This window comes from Bufo gargarizans, chromosome 4 (genome assembly GCF_014858855.1).
Source record: "Bufo gargarizans isolate SCDJY-AF-19 chromosome 4, ASM1485885v1, whole genome shotgun sequence".
Taxonomy (NCBI): Eukaryota; Metazoa; Chordata; class Amphibia; order Anura; family Bufonidae; genus Bufo; species Bufo gargarizans.
Window position 1 is genome coordinate 442,716,149 of NC_058083.1, and position 22,093 is coordinate 442,738,241.

General features: G+C 45.6%; 1 protein-coding gene across 1 annotated transcript in view; it reads left to right on the plus strand.

Moving 5' to 3' along the window:
• Positions 1–20,022, plus strand: part of NOX3 (NADPH oxidase 3) — a 119,511-nt gene extending 99,489 nt beyond the window's left edge. Inside the window, exons 11-13 of the mRNA XM_044291841.1 lie at positions 2,091–2,237; positions 17,549–17,673; positions 19,896–20,022. Of these exons, the coding sequence (XP_044147776.1) occupies positions 2,091–2,237; positions 17,549–17,673; positions 19,896–20,022 (399 nt within the window). The remainder of the gene's footprint in view (positions 1–2,090; positions 2,238–17,548; positions 17,674–19,895) is intronic.
• Positions 20,023–22,093: the final 2,071 nt, after the last annotated feature.

A 22,093-nucleotide genomic window follows, 5' to 3' on the forward strand; every position in this document is an offset into this window, starting at 1 on the left:
AACTTGACCAGCCACAGCAATAACCACAGATTTAGATGGATGTAAATTTGAGGCCTAGTATTTAGGCGCTGGGTGAAAGGTATACGTTTAAAGACAGAATTAGACTTGGAAATGCACAGTAGCGTGTGTGTGTGAAGTTATTGAGAATGACCCTATGTGCACCTTGAATCTTATATACCCTTTTAGGGATAGATTTAAAGTAGGTCTGATACAGCAGAAACCACTAAATTAGGAAATTGCTAAATTGGGAATTGTATTTCAACCCAGACCAAAAACTGTGCTTTGACGGACACTAAATAACTTGACGGGTTAAATGCACTTGGCGACAGGCTCAGCTTGCCCCTGATGTAGTATATGGCCAAAAAATAATCACACTATTGATGGTTAAATGCACTTGGTGACAGCTTGACCCTGATGTAGGATATAGCCAAAAAACAACCACGCTATTGAGGGTTAAATGCACTTGGTGACAGGCTCAGCTTGCCCCTGATGTAGTATATGGCCAAAAAATAACCACACTATTGATGGTTAAATGCACTTGGTGTGACAGCTTGACCGATGTAGGATATAGCCAAATAACAACCACACTATTGAGGGTTAAATGCACTTGGTGACAGGCTCAGCTTGCCCCTGATGTAGTATATGGCCAAAAAATAACCACACTATTGATGGTTAAATGCACTTGGTGTGACAGCTTGACCCTGATGTAGGATATAGCCAAAAAATAACCACACTATTGAGGGTTAAATGTACTTGGTGGCAGCTTGTGCTGGCGCACCACAAGACACAAAATGGCCGCCGATCACCCCATAAAAAAGTGAATGAAAAACGCTCTGGGCAGCCTAAAAACACTGAGCAATTGAATAGCAGCAGTTTAATGATCCACAGCTGCAGATCGATCACTGAATGAAGTCTTTTGGAGGAGTTAATCACTGCCTAATCTCGCCCTAACGTCGCAGCTGCAAACTCTCCCTACACTGATCAGAGCAGAGTGACGTGCGGCGCTACGTGACTCCAGCTTAAATAGAGGCTGGGTCACATGCTGCACTGGCCAATCACAGCCATGCCAATAGTAGGCATGGCTGTGACGACCTCTTGGGGCAAGTAGTATGACGCTTGTTGATTGGCTGCTTTGCAGCCTTTCAAAAAGTGCCAAGAAAGCGACGAACACCGAACCCGAACCCAGACTTTTACGATACAGTTCGGGTTCGCTCATCCCTACTCACAATCACTGATGGAAATCACTGACGAAAACACTGATGTGTGAATAAGGGCTCATGCACACAACCATATGTATTTTGTGGTCTGCAAAAATTGATCCGCAAAAAATACAGATGACATCCGTAAGCATTCGATATTTTGTGGAATGGAACAGCTGGCCCCTAATAGAACAGTACTATCCTTGTCTGTAATGCGGACAATAATAGGATGTGTTATATATTTTAGCGGAATGGAAATACGGACATACAGAAACGGAATGCACATGGAGTAAGTTCAGTTTTTTTTGCGGACCCATTGAAATGAATGATTCCACATACGGTCCTCAAAAAAACCAGAATGGACACGGAAAGAAAATAAGTTCGCGTGCATGAGCCCTTAGGCATGAAACTGGTGGCAGATTCCCTTTAATAGTCACGTTAATTATTAATCAATAAACTGTTTTATTGCTCTATGCTTTAGGCCTCATGCACACGACTGTGCTGTTTTTTGGGAGCCACCCATGTGCCTTCCGCAATTTGCAAAAACTGCGGCTCGGATGCGGACCATAACTGCGGTCGTGTGCATGAGGCCTTAGGCGGACCCATTCATTTCTATTGGGCCGCACGAATGCGGAATGCACATTGCCGTGTCCATGTGTTTTGCGGATCTGCCAAACACATTACGGACGTGTGAATGGACCCTTATTGTCATGTGTAACATTTTCCTTATAGACAATTACAGCTACTATGAATATTCCCCAAACAGTTACATTAGGTTCTTATCTAATTATGTAACCTGAGACTTATTCTTATTAGGGTATAGTCTACTATGGAGAGTAGAAGATAATATAATAATGCTGAAAAAAGTTTAAACTTGATTTTGTGTTTTAGATATATTTCTATTGGCTTTGTCGGGACACTCATTCATTTGAATGGTTTGCTGATCTCCTGATCTCCTTAGAAGAACAAATGTCAGAGCAAGGCAAAACAGACTTTCTTAGTTATCATCTTTTTCTCACCAGCTGGGATGAAAACCAGGTAAAATAAAAATGTATTTGAAAAAGATTTAACTATATAACTAATAATATTAGTCAAATTCAAGCCAACACTGACAAAGATCCGCTTTTTTGTGGACAGTTTAGCATGTCCGCAAAAAAAAAAAAAAAACAGATCTGCATTTTTACAGACCCATAGACTTGAATGAGGATAGGTCCTGATTTTCACTGATAAGTATAGCACATGTTTTATTTGTTTTGTGGGGTTGTGGAACAGAAGAAAAGGACAGCACACGGTATGTAGTCCGCAACTTTTGGGGCCCCCCTAGAACTGCATGGGTCTGCATCAAATCAGCAAAATTGCGGATCAGATGCGGAAAGCAACATACGGCTGTCTGAATGAGCCCTAAATCTCATGCCCTGGGCACAGAATGGGTGCTGCACCAGAGAATTCCTGCATATGTCAGTGAAAGTATGGAAAAATGATGGATAAAAATGGTATGCCATTGGCTTTGTGAAGACCAAGGGTGAGTTACTAAACATATATAAGCATGGAGATGTATGCCGGAGATGTAGAGCTATGTACACTGGAAAAAAAAACATAGCCAGAGTAATGAATAACAGAATCACAGACAGCAAACAGTAAACCCTAAATCACCCTGGCTGCTGTGTTCATGGTAGATAGACATTGACCATTTTTTTCAGGTGAAGGCAAAAGGATTTATCAGTAGATTGATTGAATATAAGGAAGAAATGTCAGATCAGAGTCAAGTATAACTTCAAGACATTGGGCCTGGGAGCAGAGTAATATTATAGGCATGGTAGGTCCAGTGCCCATGGGCAGCATCTTGTAGGGTGGCAGTGCCAGCTGCTAGCTAAAATTATGCACAGACTTTGAGGGGGGGGGGGGGGGATTACTGGATTTAGAGAAGCAGGGTGGGGTTGTTTTGATCAATTGCTTTCCATCTAGGCTATTCTAACTTATCTGTTAGGTGGTTTTGGGAACAGTGGTTACATGAGGACACACACAGGAAACAGGACCTAGATTGCCTGCATAGGCCAACAGTTTAGTTGACCACCATCCAGGCACAGGTGGAACCTTCATTACACACTCCTTTCCCTGGACCATTTCAAGACAGTTAAGTTGAAGAAAATTTGGTGTCAGCAGTATAATGCTTATCCAAACACAGCAAAGGTTTCCCAGGAATGTCTCTGCCAGTTCACTTCCTTTGCCTGCCTGGTCTCCAGATTATGGGACTAGCTGAGACGCTCACCTGAAACAGTCCTAAGGCAAAGAAAAAACCCTGAGCAACTGGCCTCCTCCTCCCATACCGCTACAGATTTCTCCTGCTATGGAACACCTCTGTCGTGACAATCAGCTGAACTACTTAACTTACAGAGCCCCGCTGTGTGTTGAGTGGGAGCTGCACTGTGTGTCAGGTGACTGAATAAATGCCAGATTCAGCTGCAGTACCTGTCCAAGCCACAGTGCTGCTGCTGCCTGTCACACAGAGCAGCTCTGTCAGTTATGATAGCTGCTGACAGAGGCACCCTGTGTATTGGGCGACTATAGCAACAATCAGCCGTTGAGGGGATGGGGTGAAAGGCAGATTTACTTATTGAAGCAATGTTGTAACTGCATTAAAGGGGTTCTCTGGGAATTAAGGAAATTTAAATGCTTAAATATTACTTTATTATAAATATATTCCCAAATACCTTTCATTAGCTACAATGGCTTGTTTAGTCAGGGGAGCAATCATTAGGAGAAATAAAATGGCCGCCGTCCTATTAGTACACACAAAACTTGTCCTAATTACACAAATTACACAGCAGGACAAGTTACTACACAACACTGAGCTAAAGAGATGCCTCATCCTCCTCTCTGCTCTGCTTGTCAGAGATTATGATCCTAAATACAGCTGAATCTCTGTAGGAATGGAGTTCGTGAGGAGACATGAAGTACAGAGAGAACGACCAGGACAGACTGTGGCAATGGAGATGGCATACAAGTGCTGCTGCTGATCATCCACATCCCCACCTCATCTCTGTACTTCATGTTTCCTCATGAACTTAAACTGTATTCAGGATAATAATCCCTGATTAGCAAAGAAGAGATTGAGGCAGCTCATTAGCTAAGTGTTCTGAAGTAACTTGTCCTGCTGTGTGATTAGGACAGGTTTTTTGCGTACTAATAGGATGGCAGCCATTTTATTTCCCATGATGAGTGCTCCCCAGACAAAACAAGCCCTTATAACTAATGAAAAGTATTTGGGAATATATTTATAATAAAGTAATATTTAAGTACTTTCATTTTCTGAATTCCTGGAGAACCCCTTTAAGTATTTTGCAGTAGTTTTTCAAAATTGGAACAAAATAATGCACGTCAGTGGCAATTTTTCAGCAACCGCAATGTGTAAAATCCAGCCTTATTATAAGGCACCAGAGCTTGCTGAAGAAGCTTTGGGAAAGTCAGGAGGGATAGGGGAGTATCAAAAACGTATTGTTTTAATCATTTTTTTTATGTGTTGTTTGTACCTATGAAACTGGCTGACCTGTTGCATGTGTGTTTGGCAGCTGAAGGCATCTGTGTTGGAATCTGTATTTAATTAAACACTCCCCAACTTCCAGCCCTCTTCCACTATTTTATTAACCAAATAAATTCCACAGTGTTGTGTTGTAATGCAATCCATACAATATAATCCACCAGATCCAAAGTAACCCATTTAATAGAGAAACCTGTAAAAACAAAAAAACTGAGATACATTAAAAAGCAATCAAATAAGAACAATTTCCTTTTCATATTCACCTAACTTCCCCAACTTTCACGGTTTACACATTGTAGCCACAATGCGGATCCTTAAAGTTCCTGCAAAACTGCAGAATTTTGCGGCATTTTTGAAAGACTGCTGCTAAAACAATATGGAAGCCGCAAAGTGCCTCTCTTAGGGCTGTTTCACACGAGCGGATGCCGTGAATGACAGCCAAGACCTGATGCGGACTGCAGAAGCACGGAGCATTAACATGATTGATAATGCTCCGTGCCACTCTGTGATCTCTTTACTACGAAATCACAGTGAGATAAAGTTGTCATTGTGATTTCGTAGTAAAGAGATCACAGAGAGGCACGGAGCATTATCAGTCATGTTACTGCTCCGTGCCTCTGCAGTCCGCATCGGGTCTTGGCTGTCATTCACGCAGCAAGGTCAGTCAGTCTGAAAAATTGCGAAAACTTTGAAAGTGGCCCCAAGTGCAGTCACAAAAACCATCAAGCGCTACAAAGAAACTGGCTCACATGCGGACTGCCCCAGGAAAGGAAGACCAAGAGTCACCTCTGCTGCGGAGGATAAGTTCATCCAAGTCACCAGCCTCAGAAATCGCAGGTTAACAGCAGCTCAGATTAGAGACCAGGTCAATGCCACACAGAGTTCTAGCAGCAGACACATCTCTAGAGCAACTGTTAAGAGGAGACTGTGTGAATCAGGCCTTCATGGTAGAATATCTGCTAGGAAACCACTGCTAAGGACAGGCAACAAGCAGAAGAGACTTGTTTGGGCTAAAGAACACAAGGAATGGACATTAGACCAGTGGAAATCTGTGCTTTGGTCTGATGAGTCCAAATTTGAGATCTTTGGTGTCTTTGTGCGACGCAGAAAAGGTGAACGGATGGACTCTACATGCCTGGAGCCCACCGTGAAGCATGGAGGAGGAGGTGTGAGCGTGTGGGGGTGCTTTGCTGGTGACACTGTTGGGGATTTATTCAAAATTGAAGGCATACTGAACCAGCAAGGCTACCACAGCATCTTGCAGCGGCATGCTATTCCATACAGTTTGCGTTTAGTTGGACCATCATTTATTTTTCAACAGGACAATGACCCCAAACACACCTCCAGGCTGTGTAAGGGCTCTTTTACCATGAAGGAGAGGGATGGGGTGCTGCGCCAGATGACCTGGCCTCCACAGTCACCGGACCTGAACCCAATCGAGATGGTTTGGGGTGAGCTGGACCGCAGAGTGAAGGCAAAAGGGCCAACAAGTGCTAAGCATCTCTGGGAACTCCTTCAAGACTGTTGGAAGACCATTTCAGGTCACTACCTCTTGAAGCTCATCAAGAGAATGCCAAGAGTGTGCAAAGCAGTAATCAAAGCAAAAGGTGGCTACTTTGAAGAACCTAGAATATGACATATTTTCAGTTGTTTCACACTTTTTTGTTATGTATATAATTCCACATGTGTTAATTCATAGTTTTGATGCCTTCAGTGTGAATCTACAATATTTTCATAGTCATGAAAATAAAGAAAACTCTGTGAATGAGAAGGTGTGTCCAAACTTTTGGTCTGTACTGTATGAAACTGGCTGACCTGTTAGATGTGCGCTTGGCAGCTAAAGACATCTGTGTTGGGCCCATGTTCATATGTGCCCACATTGCTGAGAAACATGATGATTTAATATATGCAAAGGAGCCTGTGGGAGCAACGAGGGTGTTGGCGTTATACTTTGATTGACAGGGTGTCATGGAACCATGAACCAGACGTACAACAAGAGATAAGTGGAAATAAGAAGGCTTTATTGAAAATCAAGCTGTAAGCAAAAGTCCAAACGGATGGCTAAACCGAAGCAGGGTCTTGCGTAGACAGAGGTCAGGAACCAGAAGGGTAGTCAGACGAAGCCTGGATCAGGAACCAGCAGGGTAGTCAGACGAAGCCAGGATCAGGAACCAACGGGGTAGTCAGACGAGGCCAGGATCAGGAACCAGAAGCAGCAGCAGTCTTAGAAGCATGTGAACACAGGAGGACCAAGCAAGGAACTGAAGCCACAGACCTCCTATATATATGAGCTAGGCATCCAGCTCCTCCCAGTGGGAAGGAGAAGCCGCAGGGTGGGAGGCTACAAGAAACCCAGAAACCAAGATGGCCGCCAGCACATGTCAAACGAAGGAGAACAGTAAGAAGGTAAGACCATGACAGTACCTCCCCCTCAAGGGCCCCTCCTCCGCGGAGTAAGGAACGGTTTCTGAGTGAAGCGTGCGTGGAAGGCTCGGAGCAAAGCAGGAGCATGGACATCTGCGGAGGGAACCCAGGAACGCTCCTCTGGACCATAACCACGTCAATGGACCAAAAACTGCAACCGACCGCGGACCAGGCGTGAGTCCAGGATATTGCTCACCTCATATTCCTCACGATTGCCCACTTGGACCGGACGGGGCCGAGGAACCGAGGAAGTGAAACGATTACACACCAATGGCTTCAACAGGGAGACATGAAACACGTTGGAGATCCGCATGCCAGGAGGAAGCGCAAGGGCATAGGCTACCGGGTTTACCCTGCGAAGCACTCGGAAGGGACCAACAAAGCGAGGCGCCAGCTTGGGAGTGGGCACTCGAAGGTTGAGGTTGCGGGTGGACAACCATACACGGTCTCCGACCTGGTAGGAAGGAGCGGGCGCTCGTCTGCGATCAGCCTGGAGTCTCTGGCGCTGCGCAGAGACCTCAAGGGACCTCTGGATCTGTACCCAAGAAGCACGTAGGACGGAAAGGTGATCCTCCACAGCCGGAATATCCTGGGGAGAGAATACCTCCGGTAACACGGCAGGTTGGAACCCATAATTGGCCATGAAGGGAGACGTCCCAGAGGAAGAGTTCACTGCCGTGTTCCTGGCAAACTCAGCCCAAGGCAGGAGGTCAACCCAATTGTCTTGGTGATCGGAGACATAGCATCGAAGGAATTGCTCCAAGGCCTGATTGGATCGTTCTGCGGCCCCATTGGACTGAGGGTGGTAGGCCGAGGAGAAAGAGAGATGAATCCCCAACTGGGAGCAAAAGGCGCGCCAGAACCTGGACACAAACTGACTCCCCCGATCCGACACAATCTCCTTGGGCAAACCGTGCAACCGGAAGACCTCCCTGGCGAAAATCGTGGCCAACTCTTGTGCAGAGGGTAACTTCTTGAGAGGAACACAGTGGCACATTTTGGAAAACCGATCCACAATCATGAGAATGACCGTATGGCCTCGGGATGCAGGGAGGTCCACAATGAAATCCATCCCCAGGTGTGACCATGGGCGCTCCCTGGTGGCTATGGGTTGCAAAAGGCCCAACGGAAGGTGCCGAGGGGACTTACTCTGGGCACAAACGGAGCATGCCGCTACATATGCGGCGATGTCGGAACGTAGAGAAGGCCACCAGAACAGACGTGAAACAGCCCAGGACAGCTGATTCTTTCCAGGATGCCCCGCGGCCTTGGAGTTATGGTAGGTTCGCAACAACCGAGTGCGCAACTCCTCAGGCACAAAACACCTGCCGTTGGGTCTCCCAGAGGGAGCACCAGATTGAGCCGCCAAAATCTGCTCACCCAGGGGAGAGGTCAGGCTGGTGCGAATGGCGGCCAGGATCTGATTCGGAGGTATGACCGAAGTCGGAATCGACTCCTCCCCGGACAGCTTGGAGTACTGCCGTGATAAGGCATCCGCTCTGATGTTCTTGGAACCGGGTAGGTAGGAGACCACGTAATTAAAACGTGACAAGAACAGAGCCCATCTGGCCTGACGTGGTGTCAATCTCTTGGCCTCAGAAAGGTAGGTCAGATTCTTGTGGTCCGTCAGGATGAGAACCGGAACCACCGAACCCTCGAGCAAGTGCCTCCATTCTTTAAGGGCCTGCACGATGGCCAATAACTCCCTGTCACCAATCTGATAGTTGCACTCCGCGGAAGACAGTTTCCAGGAGTAAAACCCACAAGGAAGCAGAGGACCCTCTGGTGTTCTACGCTGAGACAGAAGGGCGCCTACTCCCGTCTCAGACGCGTCCACCTCGAGGACAAAGGGCAACCCAGGGTTGGGATGCGACAGAATCGGAGCCGACACAAAGGCGGATTTTAGAGCCTCAAAAGCTCGGATGGCCTTGAGCGGCCAGACCTGGAAATTACTGCCCTTCCTGGTCAGATCCGTGAGAGGCTTGGCTAGCATAGAAAAGTCCCTGATGAACTTCCGATAATAATTGGCGAAGCCCAAAAAGCGCTGCAGGGCACGGAGACCACTGGGCTGGGGCCACTGTAAGACAGCCGAAACCTTCTCAGGATCCATGGAGAACCCCTCAGCGGAAATGATGTAACCTAAGAAGGTTACCTGGGATCGGTGAAATTCGCATTTCTCAAGCTTACCGAACAGCCTGTTCTCTCGTAACCGTTGCAACACTCGTCTGACATCCATAATGTGGGCCTCCATGGATTCAGAATATACCAAGATGTCATCCAAATAGACCACCACACACTGCTGCAACAGGTCACGGAAAACATCGTTGATGAATTCCTGGAAGACTGCGGGCGCATTGCACAACCCAAAGGGCATAACCAAGGATTCATAATGACCGGTCCTGGTGTTAAACGCGGTCTTCCACTCATCGCCCGCCTTGATCCTTACCAGGTTATATGCCGCCCTCAGGTCGAGTTTGGTAAAGACCGTGGCCCCTTTGAGGCGATCGAACAGCTCGGAAATCAAGGGTATCGGGTAAGCGTTCTTGATCGTGATGCGATTGAGACCCCTGTAATCGATGCAAGGCCTCAACTCACCGCCCTTCTTTTTCACAAAGAAAAATCCAGCCCCTGCCGGGGACGAGGATTTGCGAATGTGTCCGCGTGAAAGCGCCTCCCTCACGTACTCCTCCATGGCCTCATTCTCCGCTACCAATAGTGGATAGACTTTGCCACGAGGAGGAACGGCACCAGATTGTAACTCTATGGCACAATCGTATGGGCGGTGCGGAGGTAGGGCAACCGCGCGCACCTTATCGAATACATCCCGGTACTCTTCGTATTCAGGAGGCAACAGAGAGTCCGAGGAAGTACACAGCAACTTGACAGGCCCATGGAGGCAACTAGCCCCACACTGCGGTGACCACGAGAGGATCTCGGCCGATCTCCAATCGAAAGTCGGATTATGCTTCTGGAGCCAGGGGTACCCCAAGACCACCGAGTAGTGTGGAGACGAAATCACCTGGAGACAGACCGACTCTCTGTGAATGGCACCAATGGCTATCCCCACTGGAAGGGTCTCATGAGTCACGTGTGGCGGCAGAAGGGGTCTGCCGTCTATCGCCTCAAGAGCCAGTGGGGAACCTCGAGGCTGCAGAGGAATGGAATTGGCGGCAGCGAACACACTATCAATGAACAAACCACCAGCACCAGAGTCCACCAACGCCTGGGTCGTCACCGAGCCCCCGACCCAGGAGAGGACAACAGTGATCAGTGGTTTGTCAACACGGGAAACCGGGGACGAGGAGACTCCACCCAAGATCTGCCCCCGACAGGATCTCAGGTGCGAGCGTTTCCCGGACGGTTCGGACATGCCAACCGAAAATGCCCACCGAGACCACAGTACATGCATCGGCCCTCGCGTCTCCGGAGTACCCTCTCCCCCTCGGACAGGCGAGCAAACCCCAGCTGCATGGGTTCACCCCCAGACAAGTCATCCCCAGGAGGCGTGGGAGGAGAGGGAGGCACGGGTGGGACAGCAAACGTAGGCGCCAATCTGTTAGAAGACCTCCGCAGGCTCTCCTTAAAGGAAGGTCTCTCCCTGAGTCTGGTGTCAATCAAAATCAGGAAAGAAATAAGAGACTCGAGCTCCACTGGTAGGTCCTTAGCTGCAACCTCATCCTTCAAGGCATCCGAGAGACCATGAGAGAAAGCAGCGACCAGAGCCTCATTATTCCAGCCCACCTCTGCTGCCAGGGTACGAAACTCAATGGCGTATTCAGCTACGGATCGTGAACCCTGTCTGATGGACATAAGGAGCTTCGCAGCAGAGGCAGCACGAGCCGGCACATCGAATACCTTCCGAAGAGAAGCAACAAAACCGGAAAACTCGGCAACCACCGGATTGTTGTTCTCCCATAAAGGGCTGGCCCAGGCCAAGGCCTTGTCCGAGAGCAGCGAGATCAAGAAGCCCACCTTTGATCTCTCAGTAGGAAAGGCATGTGGCAGCAACTCGAAATAAATGCCCACCTGGTTAAGGAAACCTCGGCACTGAGTTGGCTCTCCCCCAAAGCGCTGTGGAAGGGGGGCAGAACCGGTCATACCCCGAGACACCGCAGGCGCAGCAACAGGTGTCGGGGTAGACTCTGGCGCAACAACCGGAGCGGCAGTAGGAGCGGGCCCAGGAGCGACAACCGACCCATCGGCAACGGAAGCGAAATGAGCCGTGCGTTCAAGCAGGGTTTGCAACGCCACAGCGAACCGACCCAACAGGTGATCCTGCTGATCAAGTCTGGCAACCAGCGTAGGTAGCGAGGATGGCCCTGTACCGTCAAAATTCATGGCTTGGTCCTAATGTCATGGAACCATGAACCAGACGTACAACAAGAGATAAGTGGAAATAAGAAGGCTTTATTGAAAATCAAGCTGTAAGCAAAAGTCCAAACGGATGGCTAAACCGAAGCAGGGTCTTGCGTAGACAGAGGTCAGGAACCAGAAGGGTAGTCAGACGAAGCCTGGATCAGGAACCAGCAGGGTAGTCAGACGAAGCCAGGATCAGGAACCAACGGGGTAGTCAGACGAGGCCAGGATCAGGAACCAGAAGCAGCAGCAGTCTTAGAAGCATGTGAACACAGGAGGACCAAGCAAGGAACTGAAGCCACAGACCTCCTATATATATGAGCTAGGCATCCAGCTCCTCCCAGTGGGAAGGAGAAGCCGCAGGGTGGGAGGCTACAAGAAACCCAGAAACCAAGATGGCCGCCAGCACATGTCAAACGAAGGAGAACAGTAAGAAGGTAAGACCATGACACAGGGCCAGGCAGTGAAAAAATCATCACATCTGGCCCTGTCAATCAAATTGTACAGGGCACAGCAGTTGCAGAGAGAGCTGATGCCCTAGCAGTAATGGCAACACCCCTGGTGCTCCTAGAGGTTCATGTGCATATATTTAAACATCATTTTTCTCAGCAAGGTGGACACATATGAACATGGGACCAACACAGATGCCTTGAGCTGCCAAACGCACATGTAACAGGTCAACCAGTTTCATAGGTACAAAATCTGCTGACTTCTGCCCTTTAAGTAAGGCCTCATACACACGACAGTATTTTTTCACGGTCCGCAAAAACGGGGTCCGTAGGTCCGTGATCCGTGACCGTTTTTTCGTCCGTGGGTCTTCCTTGATTTTTGGAGGATCCACGGACATGAAAAAAAAAGTTGTTTTGATGTCCGCCTGGCCGTGCGGAGCCAAACGGATCGGTCCTGAATTACAATGCAAGTCAATGGGGACGGATCCTTTTGACGTTGACGCAATATGGTGCAATTGCAAACGAATCCGTCCCCGTAAAATCAGGAGTCCCTTTTATACCATTGAAACGGAGTTTTCTCTAATCCGATGGTATATTTTAACTTGAAGCGTCCCCATCACCATGGGAACGCCTCTATGTTAGAATATACTGTCGGATATGAGTTAGATCGTGAAACTCAGATCCAACAGTATATTCTAACACAGAGGCATTCCCATGGTGATGGGGACGCTTCAGGTTAGAATATGCTAAAAAACTGTGTACCTGACTGCCCCCTGCTGCCTGGCAGGTGCAGACCCCCCCCTGTTTTTAACTCATTGGTGGCCAGTGCGGCCGGCCCCCCTCCCTCCCCTGTAGTTAACTCGTTGGTGGCCAGCCCCCCCTCCCTCCCCTGTAGTTAACTCATTGGTGGCCAGTGGGCCCCCCTCCCTCCCCTGTAGTTAACTCGTTGGTGGCCAGTGGGCCCTCTCGCCTCCCTCCCCCTCCTATCTAAAATCTCCCCCCCTATCATTGGTGGCAGTGGAGAGTACAGATCGGAGTCCCAGTTTAATCGCTGGGGCTCCGATCGGTAACCATGGCAACCGGGACACTACTGCAGTCCTGGTTGCCATGGTTACTTAGCAATTTGTAGAAGCATCATACTTACCTGCGAGCTACGATGTCTGTGTCCGGCCGGGAGCTCCTCCTACTGGTAAGTGACAGATCATTAGGCAATGCGCTGCACAGACCTGTCACTTACCAGTAGGAGGAGCTCCCGGCCGGACACAGACATCACAGCTTGCAGGTAAGTATAATGCTTCTACAAATTGCTACGTAACCATGGCAACCGGGACTGCAGTAGCGCCCCGGTTGCCATGGTTACCGATCAGAGCCCCAGCGGTTAAACTGGGACTCCGATCAGTACTCTCCACTGCCACCAATGATAGGGGGGGGAGATTTTAATTAGGAGGGGGAGGGAGGGGAGAGGGCCCACTGGCCACCAACGAGTTAACTACAGGGGAGGGAGGGGGGCTGGCCACCAATGAGTTAACTACAGGGGAGGGAGGGGGGGCCCACTGGCCACCAATGAGTTAACTACAGGGGAGGGAGGGGGGCCCACTGGCCACCAATGAGTTAACTACAGGGGAGGGAGGGGGGGCTGGCCACCAACGAGTTAACTACAGGGGAGGGAGGGGGGCCCACTGGCCACCAATGAGTTAACTACAGGGGAGGGAGGGGGGCCGTCATGTACACAGTTCTTTCTGTATATTCTAACCTGAAGCGTCCCCATCACTATGGGAACGCCACTGTGTTAGAATATACTGTTGGATCTGAGTTTTCACGAAGTGAAAAATCAGCTCTGAAAAAGCTTTTATGCAGACGGATCTTCGGATCCGTCTGTATGAAAGTAACCTACGGCCATGGATCATGGACACGGATGCCAATCTTGTGTGCATTCGTGTTCTTTCACGGACCCATTGACTTGAATGGGTCCGTGAACCGTTGTCCGTCAAAAAAATAGGACAGGTCATATTTTTTTGACGGACAGGATACACGGATCACGGTCTCGGCTGCAAAACGGTGCATTTTCCAATTTTTCCACGGACCCATTGAAAGTCAATGGGTCCGCGAAAAAAAACTGAAAAGGACACAACGGCCACAGATGCACACAACGGTCGTGTGCATGAGGCCTAAAACAGCTGATAGATGCTGAGAGAAGCATTTTGCAGCCACAATGCAGTTTTGGCAGCAGTTTTGTAGGGACGTTAGAGAACTGCATCGTAGCTGCAATATGTAAACCTGGAAAGTCGGAGGGAAACCAGGTGAATATGTAAACTGTCTTACGTTTAGAAGTGGTGGTGGTGGATCTGCCGAAGGTATGTAGAGGCCGGTCTTAATAAATGTTCCCCAAAAACAAGAATTAACCTGAATCACATCTCCTAATCCTATGCTTTGATCTAATAACTGCTTCTCAGCATAATTAACATCGCTTCTCAGTGCCATAAATAGTATACAAGCCCCTATGTTGCATGCTTATATGAGGCATTAGTACACATTTTGATCAAAAAGCGTAAGCCCACTCACCACGACAAGGTTGCCTGCTCGAGGGGCGAGGGGGAACACCCTACTCTAAATTTGGCACAGCACTCTGTGGAGACCACTGGCACCACAGCACCGTGACAGCAGACAGCGGGACTCAGCAGCCAAACAGCACACCTGCTGTTTGGCAATGCCACCCTGGCACTGGGCCCCACCAACCCACCAGCACAGCATCACAGCAACAGTGGCCGCCATGCAGCATCGCACCATGTGAACAGTTGTCAAAGCTTACCTTATCATATGCTCTCAGGATCTCCAACTGAGAGCTGGTAGGAATTTGTGAACCCTTATGCAGTCTCCTGCTAATTAAAATCACCTTGGTTGAATGGGAGGAGTGCTAATACCAGAGTGCAAAAAATGGAAAGGACCTATAAAATATCCAAAAACAAGAATGAACCTGGATCACACCTCCTTATGTTATGCTGCTGAGTCCCGCTGTTTGCTGGTGTAGTGCTGTGGCTCCGGTGGTTGCCACGCAGTGTTGCGCCAAATTTAGAGTAGGCTCCCACTCAAGGAGGCAACTTAGCTGTGGTGAGTGGGCTTACGCTTTTTGATCAAAATGTGTACTAATGATGGGTCTGTATACTATTTATGGCGCTGAGAAGTGATGTTAATTATGCTGAGAAGCAGTTATTAGATCAAAGCATAACATGAGGAGGTGTGATCCAGGTTCATTCTTGTTTTTGGATAGTTAATAAATGTTCCCTATTGTTCTTGTCTGACTGTGTCTTATGCGTATCTTTTCTTTCTTGTTGTTCTAGGTGTCTCTATTAAGGCTAATGCCCACAAACGCAAGGGCTCCGTGCCTTTATTGCAAACCAGAAATGGCTTGAATTGGTCCTGTACTGAAGATAGAAAATGTCATTACTTGTGCGGTGTGGCGGTAAGGATCAGAAGACCACAAATTGCTTCCGTGGGCTTTCAGTTCTGTGCCTCAGCACCGCAAAAGATAAGACATGTCCTATCTTTTGCCATACAGGTATCTTGCAAATCGCAGACCCATTCAAGCCGTTTATGGTTCGCAATACGGGTCAATGGGTCCATATCCATGATAGAGAGTGCAAACGGCCATTGCCTGTGTATTGCAGACCGCTATTTGCGGTCCATAGCACAGGCACAGGACCCTTACGTTCGTCTGCAATTTTACCTTAAATGGGTAAAATTGCATAGATTGAACCACTGTGGAATTTATTTGGCTAATAAAATGGTGGAAGAGGGCTGGAAGTTGGGGAGTGTTTAAATACAGAGGCCAACACAGATGCCTTCAGCTGCCAAGCGCAAATGAAACAGGTCAGTCAATTTCATAGGTGCAGATCTGCTGACAGATGCCCTTTAACTGACAGACCTACTCTGAGCAGGATAGTTGCTGCACGGTGTGTCAGCCAGCCACTGCAGCTAAATGAACTCCAGCAGCGACTCGAAACACATCGCAGCTCACAGAGGGTCTATGCCTGTTAAGCAAAACTGCTGATTGCTGCTGCCAGAGGCCCCCTATGTGTAAGGCTACTTTCGCACTCACATTTGGTGTGGAAACATTTGCATCCTTTCAGAACGGATCCTTTTGTATTATCTTTAACATAGTGTGGTGGATTAGCTCTTTTCCGGGGGTTGCAACCACACACTTCTTCACAGACACCAGAATTTAGGGGCCAAACTGTGCTTTATTGTGGCACACGGCATAAAGAAAAACACACAAAGCCAAAATAAAATACCTTGCCCGTCAGGGCCCTATCTAAACACATAGGTTTCCCTGACTAATTTAAAGCGTACCACAGTTCACACCCGTGATGAGATGCAGCTTTCCTAGCCCAACCTCCAGCAGCCTCCAGGCTGCTCCCACACCAGTGTCTCCTTGGGGATAGTGGTCTCTCAGCCCTCCCGGCTCAGACCACACAGAGCCGCTCCAGCCTTCTGTGTGCAAGTCCCCACCCCCTCTCACTCTGAGGATTGCTTTATCCCCAGGTGATTACTGCACCTGGTCTTTCTTCAGACCTGGCGATTCTGAGGGAAGACACAGCAAATCCTGCCATATATCTCCCCTAACAACCATGAGGCATGTCACTGCCTCAGAATAGCCAAGACGGATCTGTCTTGAACACCATTGAAAGTCAATAGAGGACGGATCCGTTCTCTATTGTGTCAGATTGTGTCATAGATCCGTCCCCATTGACTTACATTGTGTGTCAGAACGGATCCGTTTGGCTCAGTTTTGTCAGATGGACACCAAAACGCTGCAAGCAGCATTTTGTTGTCCGCCTCCAAAAGCAGAATGGAGGCAGAACGGTGCCAAACGAATGCATTCTGAGCGGATCCTTTTCTATTCAGCACGCATTAGGGCAAAACTGATCCGTTTTGGACCGCTTGTGAGAGCCCTGAACGGATCTCACAAGCGGAAAGCCAAAACGCCAGTGTTAAAGTAGCCTAAGGCCAAGGCATCAGCTATAAATTGTACATAAGTCCTGGAGATTGCTAAATGAGATGAATGTTAGAGATGAATAAAGTTTCTTGAAACTGATTAGTCATTTATTTATTTTTAAATTTCTCTTTCTTTCTTTCTTTCTTTCTGTCTCCTTCTCTCTGTTATTTGCCCCAAATAAATTACAAGAAATTTAAATCTGAATTTTGGGGATAATTTGGGAAAAATTCCAAATCGGTCGAATCAATTTGCTCTTCTCTTCAGTATAAGTATATTACATATTAATTCAATAGAGAAATGCTGCAATGCGTTATCATGTAATTTCTTTAATATATTATAGCGTGTTACTGAATCAGGCCAATTCATTATAGCTATTCATTATAGCTTGCCACAACTGTAAATGCTGTATAAGATAAAATAATATTCAATTTGGCTAAATTGAACCCGAATCAAATTTTGAGTAATTTGCTTATCTGCAGTGATGCCTCAACAGTATAATGATCTGATAATCCCAGATTTAGGCCTAACTTGTTTTGTTTATCAGTGCAATTTTTTTTTAAATAAAAAAAACATGTATCTTTCATTTTAGGCTGCACACATAGCTTTTCATTGTGATAATGACCTGGATGTTATCACAGGATTAAGGCATAAAACAAACTTTGGAAGACCCAACTGGAATAAAGAATTCAGATATATAGCAGACAGACATTCAGGGTAAAACACAGACAAATGGCTACTTATTTGTGCTTTAGAACTATAAGGTCTGCTGACCCTAGCAGTTTTCATTTTTCATCTGTAAAAAATCTGCTAAAAATAAGTACAGTTACCAAACATCAACTTGCAAGTACATTTGACTTACTTGTAATAGGAACAGCAGCTATAGGTACTTAAAGGAAATGTGTCACCAAATTGTTTTCTGCCAGTTAAAACCAGATAGTAACACATATTCTTTTTTTCTATTCTCTTTTTATTTTCTTATTGCAGGTTTTTAACTCTATTTCCTGAACATCATTATCAGGTCTTGCCTGAACTTTTCTTTACAGCATTTAGAAAACATCAAGAAAATTGCTTTACGGCAGCTACATGTGTCATAGACACAATAGACAGGAGGGGACCTCATTGACTTCTACGGGAGATTTTTCTAGGCATGCCCTGTGACCTGTGCCCTGTGACCTATACAAGGATGGTGGATCCTGTCTTGTCTGTCATTCTAATCCTCCCTGTAATCAGGGGCATTGCTAAAGGCTCATGGGCCCTGGTGCAAGATTTCAGTTTGGGCCCCCTTCCCTCAGTGTATTGTGGCCAGAGGCAGGGAAGCACATAGCCTTCGTGATGCCTGAGCCAAAAATTGAAACGACACCCCCCATGCCAAATTCTTGACCTAACCCCTATCTTTGAGCCAGAGGTGTAACTTGATCTGCATACATGTCCTATAATACTAGTGTCTTCTTATGTGGCACAAGGGTCTTAATCTGCCTCTGCACCCCCTATAGCTACACCCCTGCCTGTAATAACACCACCTCTGTGTACAGATAAGCAAGCAAATGCAGTAAAGAAGAGGATTATTAGGCTTAGTGGCCAGTGTAAAAACTGCAGAATTTTATGTTCTTTGTTTAAATATCTATGGAGATGTGGAAAATAACAAATAACACCACCAAATATTCTTTAGAAATATCTTAAGCATAAAAAGGTGATTTAAACAATAGGTAATTTTCTGATGACACATTTCCTTTAAACCAATGCATAGGTCAATTTGACCCTGTTGGCATTTTTTTTGCCATTCTGCTTTGTAATTATACAATTTGAGAACTAGACCACTGTATTTGTATTACAAATAGATTGGAAAAGATAATAATGATGCTAGGTATTTTGCCAAGTTTTACTTTCTTTTGGTAAAATTACATCCCTATTTCTTTTTTGCAATGGAACTAACATTTGATGCAGTGTTTATTTTATTGCTGAACTGTTTTATTGAATTAAAAAAAGGTAGATCTGAAGTAGTGACCACAATCCAATACATTCAATTTTAGAAGTTTTTGGTAAATTGGACCTTTGGTAAATACAGCAATTTAGACATCTTTTTCTAGTATTGCTGTCACCTCGACTGCTCTGTGCATGAGGTATCATTTCAGTCAACTTTGACGTTGGCCATATCCAACAAATTATGATAATTTGGCACAGTGGATAACTACCTTGTAGATGCTGGGATGCACATTTTTTAGTATAAAGTGCACCTTTTTCGATTTTTGTTTTGTTGAATTCAAATGTTTCTGTTAAAGAAAAAGGATTAGGATCCTACTGAAAAAACATTAAGGTACGACTAGACAGCTTAGTTTTGACACGTCTACTACATACGAGCCATAGCGGGCTCCAATTAACAAATTAGGACTGCACTCACTGTTTAGTTGGCCTGCATTGTTAATGACCACGCAGCACCCGCAATTCTAAATTAACAATGCAGACCAACTAAAGATTGTGGTCCCAATTAGTTGGCACTGTACTTGACCACAGTGTGCCCATCTCACCACTGCGTCTCAACTGTGACATGTGGTCATACCGTTAGATGTCTGGTTAAAGGGTAAGAAACCTGGTTACTTCAAACATAGGATAGCATGGCATTTTCCTTTTAAATCCACCGCTATCACGATGATTTAGGAGACCGTTCTCGTGGAATTTAGGGAACTTGAGCTGAAGTTTAGCATTCCATTTTGTGGGGAGAATTGAAAGGAGTTGCCTCATCAAAATGTAGGACGTACTGTATTGACATCATAAAGAACTCCTGAATATAAACCAGAAGCTATTCCTGTAATACCTGAGAACAAACATTGGTGACTTTATAAAGTGCTAATATATGATATCTATAACAAAGGCTTTATTGATATATGGCCTTTACAGAACTAAAATATGTTTCCTTATTTGTTTTTATCTTTAAACAGAACTAGTATAGGGGTGTTCTTCTGCGGACCAAAATCTCTTTCCAAAATACTGAACAGTATATGCCATTTGCATTCATCATCTGATCCAAGAGGAGTCCATTTTCATTATAACAAGGAGAGTTTTTAATTGTGCAGAGTCTTTTATTTGTACTAAAATTATTTTCTATGCAATCATAATCACGTCAAATTCAAGTTGTGTTAGCATACTTTCACACCACATACTGTATGTATCCTATGTCAGATGTATACCCATATAAAAAAAACTGTATATACAATGCCTTAAAAAAGTATTCATACCCCTTGAACGTTTCCACATTTTTTCACTTTACACCCACAAACTTAAAGGCTATGTAATTTTAAAAAAAAATGTTTTTATTATTGCATTGTACTCATTATGAGGTAAAAATCATTTTTCAATTGGTCTTTATTTAAAATATGGGCTCCTTTTTTGTGTACATAGCTGAGATGCTGTAGTAGTAGCCTGTGGATTTTCTGTCTTTTCCATCATCTGGGGAGCAGACGGATTCCTTATCTCTGCTCTCTGACTTTATAAACACACTCATTAAAGCTCAAGCCTTATTTTACTGATAAGAATGTGGCTTAAATAAGTGTTTATGACCTCTCAATAGTTTAGAGATAAGGGTTATTAGCTGACTTTGTGACAGAATGTTTTTTTCCGTTTTATTCTAACTGGCATCTCATGTCTTTTTCTGGTGCTGAAAAGAATTTTAGTCTTTCCATTCCAGCACTCTCAAAAATGCTATCCAGGTGTCCAACTTTTGGCATAGGTTAGCATAATATAAGCTTCTGGTTACTCAAGTATACTTCAGCATGAATAATTTTGGTATGCATACATACAGTATATGTCAGATGTTGGGCAAGAGCATGGCGTGAACAGATCCTGATTTGTTATGCATATATGAAATAAATATGTAGTAAGTAAATGCCCAGAGAATTGCTTAGTTTAATAGATTATTTTGTGTGTGTTTTCTACCTTTTTATTTAGAAATCTGATCCTGACAATGTTGCAAATAATTTATCTTATACTTCTGTATGTGATATCTACATGTGTGTGGGTATACATACTGTATATGTTTATATTTACACAGTACTGTGCAGATGAAAAACATTCAGCAAAGTGGGAATATCTTAAAAAATAGAAGTGTTAAGTTTATTTTTATGACTTAAAGGGCCACTAAAGCCCAAAAAAAGGGCCACTAAGAAAGAAGAATAACCAACTTAATATAACATCCTTATGTTTATGTTATTTGCGCTTGTTTTGTTAGATATAAATATTGCAAACCATAAAAAATACAACAGAAAAGCAGTACATTGTTCTCTCAGTCTACAGCCATGTTATCTATCCCCTCCATTTCCATATTCTGATGCGAGTGAACATGAGCAAGGAAATATAGGAGGATGGCGCTGAGTTTAGTCTAGGTGACTTGTCTACACAGTAAGAGGGACCATTTTGTTGGAAGAAATCTCCTAGTTACTAATAATACAAATTAAAAATAGATTTGTAACTGCCAGCCATAGTGAAAATTGTATCAGCTCTAGTATAGTATATACAGCTAAATAGCTGATCTGCCAGTTACACAATTGTAATTCCTCCCTTCACTGTACAATTGTGTCATGGGAGGGTACAGTGCAGACGTTCCATTCTAAATGAGAAAAACACAAAGGAATAAATATAGATGGTTCAGGTAAAAACCAGGCAAGTACAGAGCCAAATCAATAGACAAAAGGAGTAACAATACCAAGCCAAAGACTGCAAAAGGATTGACAATGGCAAAATAAGCAGTCAGAGGCAGGTCCAGAAGTGCAAAGTCCAAAACCAGAGAATAGCAATGGGACAAACAGGCTAGTTAGGCTTAACAGACCAAATAACAGGCAACTGTGGCCAGCAGTTTAAATACCCTGCCCTGAGTTACGTGACCTGTATGACATCGTCTGCATCTGACCAGTGCTCCTGAACTCCAGGCTCCAGCCTAGTTGCTATGGAATCTGGACAGTGGCGCTGCCACCTGATGACAGTTATGGCTGCTGGTATCCAGAATCTAACAATTTCAGGAGATTTGCAATGCTAGGTAGTAGAGTTGAGCGGACACCTGGATGTTCGGGTTCGAGAAGTTCGGCCGAACTTTCCGAAAATGTTCGGGTTCGGGATCCGAACCCGATCCGAACTTCGTCCCGAA